This window comes from Diceros bicornis, unplaced genomic scaffold (assembly GCF_020826845.1).
Source record: "Diceros bicornis minor isolate mBicDic1 unplaced genomic scaffold, mDicBic1.mat.cur scaffold_97_ctg1, whole genome shotgun sequence".
NCBI classification, from domain to species: Eukaryota; Metazoa; Chordata; class Mammalia; order Perissodactyla; family Rhinocerotidae; genus Diceros; species Diceros bicornis.
Window position 1 is genome coordinate 1064456 of NW_026691866.1, and position 9246 is coordinate 1073701.

Sequence of the window (9246 nt, forward strand, 5' to 3'; positions counted from 1 at the left end):
ATCATGGCTTGAACCAAATTGAAGATTTTCAAGTGTTTGCAGCAACAGAACTCTCTGTCCACGTGAAATTAAGACTGTTTAAAACATATCTGTGGAGAAAATAAGAGAATGGAGGCCCCAGGTGACAATAGGAGAGCCCCTCCCCATTCCCAGACACCTCAGGGCTCAGACGACACAGTGAAAATGCTCATCCAGGCTGTCTGGATCTTCTGGGTTTTCAAACAAAAGGGATTTACCCTAAAACCACTCCACAGTGTTTCTTTCGTTTTTTCCCTCCTCAGGAAGAACTGTGAAATAGTTAAAACGATCTTCCAAACATGCCACCGGGAGAGCAGGAAGCTTCTCAAGGAGGTGAGTGGAGGCTGGAGATCTGGAAGGACGGGAGGTGAGGTGGGGAGGGACCAGGCAGGATGTGCTTTGGTAAGTTTTTCACTTAAGGTTCCCCGAGAAATAACGGTCTGTCTTGTCCAGCTGGACAGGAAGCAGGGGTGTGAGCTGCAGGGGCAGGTGGGGACTGTTTGGGGCAGGAGGCCTTGGTCACGGGATACAGTGGTGTCACCTGGACTGTTCCAAGAGGTGAAGAGCTGGCAGAATGAGCAGGTGTCTGGCTTCCATGCGGACCCATCAGCTGGCCCTCATCATCCTCCAGGCTGGCGGGTGGATGGAGTGGGTGGGGGTTCCTTTCTTCCTAAAGCAGCCCAGTCTGTCCTCAGGAAGCCAGGCCCCTGCTGCTCCTTCTGTCTTCACTGCACCTCGCAGGGGAGGGCACTCTGCCTGCCCCAGGGATGGGCACTGTGAGGTCACACAGGCCTTGTGGACACAGGGGCTGCACAGCCATGGGCCAAATGGTGGATCTGGGACAGAACTGTGTGCTCTCTGGGACTGTGCAGTCTAGCCCGATAGTGGTCACTGCTGACAAACCAGTGAGTCTCCCCCGGTGCCTTGTCGACAAGGATACGCCCCAGATGGCAATGAGTATTATCAGGGAACCTACAGATTCTTAATGGACCTTCCTGACAGATTCTTAATGGCCTCCATCGAGGCCCTGGCAGGAGGGGCCTAAGGATTGTACAAAGGCTCAGACCACAGACTTCAAACATGAGAGCTGAGAAAGGAGAAGGGACATTAGAAGTTTCCATGTGAAAAAGGATGCAAATGTCACCATTACACAGTTGCCGTGGTCACCCCCTAAACTGTCACTCAGATGTGGCGCAAGGGGGTCCCCTTCTTGAGTGAATAAAGGAGGAGATCTTTGCAGGGACCATTCTGAGGGGATCCTAGGGAGCTGAGGCCTTTGGCATGACCTCAGGTCCAGCCTGGTGTCAGAGAATCCCAGGGGGCTGGAAAATACAGAAGCCACTTGCATGGGACCCCGAGAAACCTTGTGCCTCTCCATCCATGGCTCAGGTTGACTGAGGGCCTCAACACACCCCGAGAGTCCAGAGGCCAGGACATTGGTCAGAGGTGTGGCTGGAGAAGGAGTGAAGGCCAGGGGCCAGGGCTTCTGGCTGCGAGGGGGAGCGGTCTCCTCTGTGGGCCCCTTAGCAATTCACTGCCCCTCTGTGGGCCTCGGTCTCTTCATCTGGGAAATGGAGGGACATGATCTGTGGTGCAGGCCTCACAGGGGTGATGAGGTACAAGGGGGAGAGGAATGTGCAGGAGCTTTGTGCTCCTCCTCCTCGAGGGGAGAGGGGACAGCACTGGTGACAGTCAGAGGATACTGAGTCCTCAGGGGACCCTGGGAGGCATGGGGAGTCCTCCTCACACTTTCCTGATGAGGAGAGAGGCTTAGGGGCCTGGGCAGGCCTGAGGGCACAGAGGAGGGAGTGTTGGAGCTGGGAGTGATCTAGCATCAGGGCACCCTGGAATGGGAGCAGCCATAGACACCAGATGGCCAGGGTCCAAGATCAGGGCCATGGGAGACACGGGGAAGGGAACTTGGCCTCCCTGAGCCTGTCCTTGACCCTGCAGGAGGTGTCATCTGTGAGGGCCACCCATGAGATAGACCTGCAGGGAGCCCAGGAGAGGCAGCAGCAGCAGGTGAGGTGGCCTGAGGGGGAGGGTCCAGGTGTCAGAGGAGGGGTCACTCTCCTCACGGCTGGAGGCTTCCCTAAGAGAGGGGTCCCTCCTCCTCTAGCCCAGCTCCTGGAGCCCAAGAGCCTGAAATGCCTGCCCTGGAAGTGACCAGGAGGAGGCCTGGAAGGGCTGGGCCCAGGATGGGTTAGGGAGGGGAGGGGCAGGGACCACATACCCTGGGATTTGCCAAAAGCCGCCCCTGGGAGGTGACTGGGGAAGTTGGGTGGCCCTGGAGGGGGCAACGGGGGGGAGGCCGTGGAGGGTCCCAGGCTGTTCTCTGTGGGAGTCTGTGGTGGGCAGGAGGCTGGGGTGAAGGGATTTGGGGGAGGGTCCATGGGGGCACCTGAGAGGTGGGACTCATCTCACCACTCCCACCCTGATTTCACAGGGTGTCGTCCCCTTCTTGGGCATGTTCCTCTATCACCTGAAGCTGCTGGACATTGGGATGGCGGATGATCTGGAAGTGAGTGAGCCTGGAGATGGGGACAGGGAGCAGGATCCTGAGGTTTGGGTGGCGAGAGCCCTGCACTGGGACCTGAGCTCTCAGTATCTGGCAAACCTCCTCTCATGAGAGCCCCATAGCCACCCCTGGGAGCTGGGGAGTCTGGCCCATCTTAGCAATGCGTGAATAGACGCTCCGCATAAGCCCCCCACCAGTCTACCTGGGCTGGTGAAGCTCATAGCTGCCTGCCTGCAGAGCTGCAGGAGGCTGTGTCTGAGATGGATTCAGCCTCCCCCTCGGGCCCTGCCCCTGGGGGAGTGCCATCAGCCCCTGCAAGTGAGGAAGCACTTCTGTGTTCCAGCTGTCCCTTCCTCCCTGAGGCCTCAGTCTCCCCGTCTGTCATCAGAGAGGGTGTGCTACATAAGGTCTCTGGCCTCAGCTCCCCTGTCCCTCCTGCCCTGGAGCCCAGAGCCTGGCCCAGTGTCAAGTTCTCTTTGTGGAAGGTCTGCCCTCTGCTGGGCCCTCACATTCCTGCAGCCTGAGAAGGGGTGGGATGGGGGTTGGTTCTGGGCTTAGGGGGCTGTTTCTGATGGACATTGGCTGTCTCCCTTCCAGGGAAGTCGGGTCAACTTCCAGAAATGGTGTGAGGTGTACAGCTATGGGGAGAGTGGGGATGTGGAAATTAGAGACCTCCCCTGGCAAGACTTTCTGTGGCCTCATCCCTTGGGTCTTACATTTATTGGGAGAGTCAGATCCACAAAGCTGGGGATCCCATCACGTTGGTGGGTGCGGGAGGGGCTGGCATCAAGGACACCTTCGTGGATGAGGAACTAATTCAAGCCAACTGTGAGGACAGGCAAGTCCTGAATGGAGTGGGAAGGAAGGAGGGTTCCCGAGTGAGCACAGACCCCAGACCAGATCCTCATTCTGCACAAGTCCCTGGCAGTGTTCCCCACCCAAGCCCTCTCTGCGTCCTGTCCTTCCTCCCAGAAATTCAAAGTCATCCGTAGGATCCAGCTGCTCCAGCAGGCTGCAAATGCATATGACCTGGAGCCCGATGAGCGATTTGGGGCCTGGTTCCAGGCCATGGAGCCCATCAGTGTCCATGAGAGGTGAGGGGGACAGGAGTTGGGTGAGGGCAGGACAGACTCTCTCTGATGGCCAGCTCCAGAGCCTGTGGCCTGGCTCCCTGATCAGCCTCAGAACTCGTAGTGTGGTGACCCATGGGGCACCAGGACTCAGCTGCTGGCAGGCTCTGGGAGGGGCACCTGAGGTGTGGCTCCTGGTAGCTCACAGGTCCACTCTGTCCTGTAGCTACTGGGTCTCCTGCCGGCTGGAGCCCGCACACCAGAAGGCGAGCAAAATGCGGCTCTTCAGGAGAAAGAGGAACCGGACATCCTCCAGTTTAGGGCCGAGTGAGTGTCAGGAGCAGCAGCGACTAAATCCAGGGGCTCAGTACAGCTTCGGGCTAAGCATGGGCCTGGATCCCAGCTCCAGTGCTGACCAGGCCTGGGACAGGCCGCTCCCCTCTTCTCTCTGGGACTTGGTTGCCTCCTCTTAAATGGGTGATGCTAAATGATGCCTCCCCCATCAGGGACAAACGGGGTGCTGTTGATGGACTGAGCACTCGGCACAGGGTTTGGATAAGAGTGAAGGGGGGCAGGGAGGTGTGCCGTGAATCTCAGGGAGGCACCCCAAAATAGTCTGTTTCTTCTCTTCAGCCACCGTGCCCTTGGCGATGAGCCATAACCCTCTGGAGACCACAAGTTCAGCTCCTCCTGAGCAGCAGGGCCACTGGGACCCTCGGGGTGCACCGGGTCAGCTCTTCCCCCCCCACCCCAAGTAAAGGAGGACATCTGAAGACTTTCCCTGGTTTCCCCTAAAGCCCCAGATGGAGGGCACGACCCCCCTCCAAATCCCTGACATCTCCACCCCAGGGACTGTTTATCCATTGAGGAGGAGCATTAGTATATGTTTAAGAGTAAATATCAGATTTGAATGTTGCAGTAAGTTCTGTTTCTGTCACAGCCTGGGTGTTGCGGTGTGGTTCTTTCACTTCTCATGCTCATGTAAATGAGACACAGCATCTCACATTCTGCCTTGAATTAAGAACTCATGTATGGTCAGAGCTTATGGTATGTGGGAGAAGGGAGGACGGCCAGTCCCCTCCCTGGCTACTGAATGACACTCTCAAGTCCCCCTTCCTCAGAGGACAGGTGCATTTCAGTGTGGTTCACCTGGGCCAGGAGCAGAGACAGCCCCTCAGATCACCCTGGATGTAGAGGTTGGAGGGACTTTCCCAGGCAGAGCAACAACCTCTGAAATGTAGATGTCTTTCAAATACCACTTGCCAGGACCGTGTCCTTCCCCAGGACAGCGGCTGTCTTTCTACAGTTTTCCAGGAAGAAGGAATGTTTTCTGCTCATCCCATTGAGGTTTCTTTTGACCAAATATTGAAAGTTACCGTTTTCTAATCAGTCTCTGGATTTGCATCAACACTAAATGAGAAAAAAATGTAAAAAGATAAAAGTTTGCATGTGGAAAACACAAGGCCAGAGGAAGACCATGTGCTGATGGAATAAGGGCCGACAGGACATCCCCATCAGGACGCCTCTAGGGCTCCCTGTTCACCCTTCGCCTAGACTGGAATCCTCCTGGGATCCTGGCCTATGCCATGGAAGTCCTTTTCCCACTTGTTTCATATGCAGAGGAAAAGATTCATGATGCAGCTTTTAAACCTACAACAGGACTTTCTTCCATAAACCTCACCACTCCGTGTGAACTAGGATTTCCAGCATCCCCGCACTTCCTTATATGATTCTTTCTGGGCAGAAATTCCCTAGAAGGCCCCCAGCCTCTCTGTCAGGTACATCGTGGCCATTCCTCCCCGGCTGGGCCTGATGGATCAGGGGTGATCTCTGGTTTGCCAAGATAATAGACCTTAATCCTGGCCACTGAATGACCCAAACTGTCCACTGCTGCCCTGGGTGACATCTGGGACCCTGGTGTTCTGAGGTCCATGGTCTCAGACAATCACTAGTTTACACACTCAGTCGTGTTGTTACTGACTTGTCCCAAAGGGGCAGCTGGGCCTGAGCGCATAGAGCACGTAGCCCCTGGGATGACTGTGTTCTTTTCCTCAGTCTGTGCTGTGGTTATGTGGATGTGTGTTACAGGGCTGTGAAACTTGCCTGTTGGGAGTTTTGAAAGATGAGGCACGAGAGCGGCAGGTATAGGTGTGGTTCCAGCAGGGGAATGCAACCCATCTTAGACAACACAGACACAACAGACACAAACTTACCAATTAAAATACTGAAACACTTCCCACATGGGTGGTAAACAGACACTACTCTGAGCTCACCCCGAGAACCCACCCTACGACTAGGAGCTAAAGGGTTACCACCCGGCATTTTGAACATCATGCCCTGGAAACACCCTGTAAGACAAGGGCCATTGTCTTGAATTCCTTGGTACTTCTTCCCTCTCCTTTCTGAAGGCTGCAAGTGTCACCCAGGAAGGCCTTTTCAGTTCAGCCAGATGCAGAGTAGAAATCCTGGTTCCCACAGCACAAGCCCTTCCTGCCAGGGCACTGCCATCCAGGAAAGAAAGAATTCACAGCTCGGTGTAGACATGTAAACACACACATGCATATCCCACCCAAACATCAAGATGCATGAACTAGTAAGAGAGTAAAAGCCACTTCAGAAACACACCAAGCAACTGCAAAAAAAGGGTTTTTTAAAGATCCTGACTCAAATAAAATGCAAAACCAGGAAATCACCTTGAGAAAACTGGGGGACTTTGGATACTGACCAGATAGTTGATTATAGGAATGACACTTTTATTTTTGTGTGTGATAACATTATTGTGTTTGTGTTCAAAAAAATCCCTCATCTTTAAGAGAAACTGAAAATATTTACAGCTGAAATGATGTGCTCTCAGCCATCTCAGCTGGTTAACTCTAGCGGGGTGGGTGTGAGGGTAAACGAAGCCAGATGGTATACGAGTTGACAATTTTTGAAGCAAGTGACAGGTTCACAGAGGTTGATTTTTCTCTACTCTGAGATTTAGAGATTTTTGAAAACTTTCAGAACACAATTTTGATACAAATAGTATACTCGGTGTTCACGTTACAATGTTACAAATTAAAACATTGATTGAAAATATAAAGGAATGCTTCTCCTTCCTGACCTAAGGAAGCTCTCTCTCAGTCTCGTTCTGTGAATGACCTGATGATGCCACCAATTGTACTTACCACATGTTTGTGGAGTAATTCCTATGTGCTCTGTGCTGTGTGCAAGGTGAACACATTTCCACGACTCTGGATCTAGTGTGGGAAGGAAGGCAATGAGCCTACTGCCAAGGTTCTCTACGTGGAAAATAATGCCTCCAGGGGGTATGCTCATTTTTAAGATTCCAAAATCAAAGCTACATAGGTTTTCCAGGTAACAAACAAGAGATACTTAATTCATGATACAGAAATGACCTATGTCTGAATTAACATGTGACAAAGTAGAGAAAGACTGATGGATTTTATGTTAATATTAGATGCAAAATCATAGTGCTGGCCCCTGGCCTAGTGGTTAAGTTTGGCAAGCTCTGCTTTGGCAGCCCACGTTCTGTTCACAGGTGTGGACCAACAACACTCAGCAGCCATGCTGTGGCGGTGACCCACATACTAAGTAGAGGAAGATTGGCAACAAATGTTAGCTCAGGGTGAATCTCCCTCAGCTAAAAAAAAAAAAAATTACATGCAAAATGAGAATAATTTATGGAATCACATTTAATATATATTAAAAGATAAATCTCATTCAAGTAGGTATCATCTCTTCATTGAGTTAACACTCAATGAAAAAACAGATATAAGTTCAAAACACTAATTCCTCAGCATCAATTATCCTATCAATTTTAATATAAAAAGGAAGAAAAATCATGGTAAATAAAAATTGATGTTATCATGAAAGGTTAAGATCACGACGGACATTACAAAGAGATGCTGTGAAAGTCAAGCCTGTCTCATGGGGAATTTCTCAACCACATCACTCTCTTTTTCTTCAGCACCGTTGTTGCTTTCCTCACTCTGTTTTCAGGATGCCTTTCTTGGCTCCTTGCTCTCTCTGCCTCCTGGGCAATCTCGTCTGTCCTCGAGGCCACAGTCACTCCCTCCCATGCTTTTCTTCACTTTCTGTGTCTGTCTCCTGATATCTCCAAAAGATGCTCGTTGCCTGCAGAGGGGCTATGAGAGACCCACACCCAAACCAGGACTCATCTCTGCCCAATATGGACACTGGCCAGGGGTGGGCTCAGGGCTGGTGTGCAGACCCCTCAGCTCCAGACACAGCCCAGGGATTCACCTGGACCCCCCAGTGCAACTGTTTTTAAGGTATTTGTGAATCCAAAGGACTTAAGAGTTCTCCTTCACTGCTGCAGGCCTGGAGTCCCTGCAGACCCCTGTATCCACAGACTTGCTGGGGATTCTCCAAGGTCTCCTCCCATTGACTGCACATGACCTCACTGCCAGGATGGGAAGTGATTCTAGTAACTGACCTCTGGAATATACAGCTGCTCAGCCTTCAGACTGTATAGAACTTCAGTTTTCTACTTGGTTTTAGTTTCATGGTCTCGTTGTTTCTACTATGAAGTTAGGACATATTTTTTGAGCTTTCTCTTTAAAAACAGAATAAAATGCAAAATTGGAACAAAGAGGAGGATGAAGACTACCATCCATGGAGAATGTTCGCAGCTCATTTGGATATTGCACCCTCTTTCTCTCCCTGGAGAAATGTGTCTCAAATCATACTGTCCATTACAATCATTGCAGAGTTTTTATAACTCAGATTGCTGGAACTCAACCCAAGTAGGTCTGGGGAGGCAACGGAGAATTTTCATTTCTAAGACGTTCCCAGCTGATGTTGATGCTGCTGATATAGGCATCACACGTTGAGAACGGGATTCTGGGACACTATCAAGCTGATGTGTCACTATCAGTGCAAATCCAGACCAATTTGCCTCCTCCATCTTGCTTAAGGGTGTTATTCTCTTCCCTTCTCTATCATTGACAACTATACACATGCTGGTACCCTGTAACTTACGTTATTGGGACACAGAGATCCAAGGACTCCATAACTCCTTTGAGTGTCCCATCTCTAATGAAATCACGCACTCTTCCACCCTTAGATACTCACTTCCACACCCAGAGCCTGTTTTCAACCAAAATTCTCCTGCTTGCAAATCAGTAACTCAGAAACACCACATTCCCACCACACATTTCCACATTTCTAGTTTTTACACAAAGAACTCTACTGTATATAACCATTCTTTAAGAAAATAGATTACTCCAGTTAGAGTATCTTAACAAGGCTCTCTTCCTTCTCTCTTCCTACTCCTCCCTATTAATCTTGGATTCTGTGGTCCATCATTTCAATAACCCACTGACAACGCTCCCTAATTCTTTACTCTCCTCATATCTGCCCTGCAAGCCTCTGACTTTGGATGATTCCAAATTCCTGCCATGCCATGTTGACACCTGCACTGAGGATCACCGCTGAAGAGAGAGCACACGAGGAGCCTGGGGGTCCCAACAGAGAATCAGCAGCACCCAATGGGCCTCCATCCATTCTCTAACGCTTCCTGAATGCTCTGTTAATTTCTTTCCATTTCTTGAGTTCCATAAAACTATTTTCTCTTGACCTACTTCATATCTCACAGACAAATTGTTAACCACCACA

At 51.0% G+C, this 9246-nt stretch overlaps 1 protein-coding gene across 1 annotated transcript; it reads left to right on the forward strand.

Annotated features, from left to right (window-relative positions):
* Positions 1-284: 284 nt before the first annotated feature.
* On the forward strand, positions 285-4545 carry LOC131403983 (ral guanine nucleotide dissociation stimulator-like). The gene is made up of 7 exons (XM_058538157.1): positions 285-351; positions 1972-2040; positions 2465-2539; positions 3134-3166; positions 3509-3630; positions 3833-3933; positions 4240-4545. Exons 3-7 carry the CDS (start codon positions 2486-2488, stop codon positions 4362-4364), a joined length of 435 nt encoding a protein of 144 aa, XP_058394140.1. The 5' UTR covers positions 285-351; positions 1972-2040; positions 2465-2485; the 3' UTR covers positions 4365-4545.
* The last annotated feature ends 4701 nt before the right edge of the window (positions 4546-9246 follow it).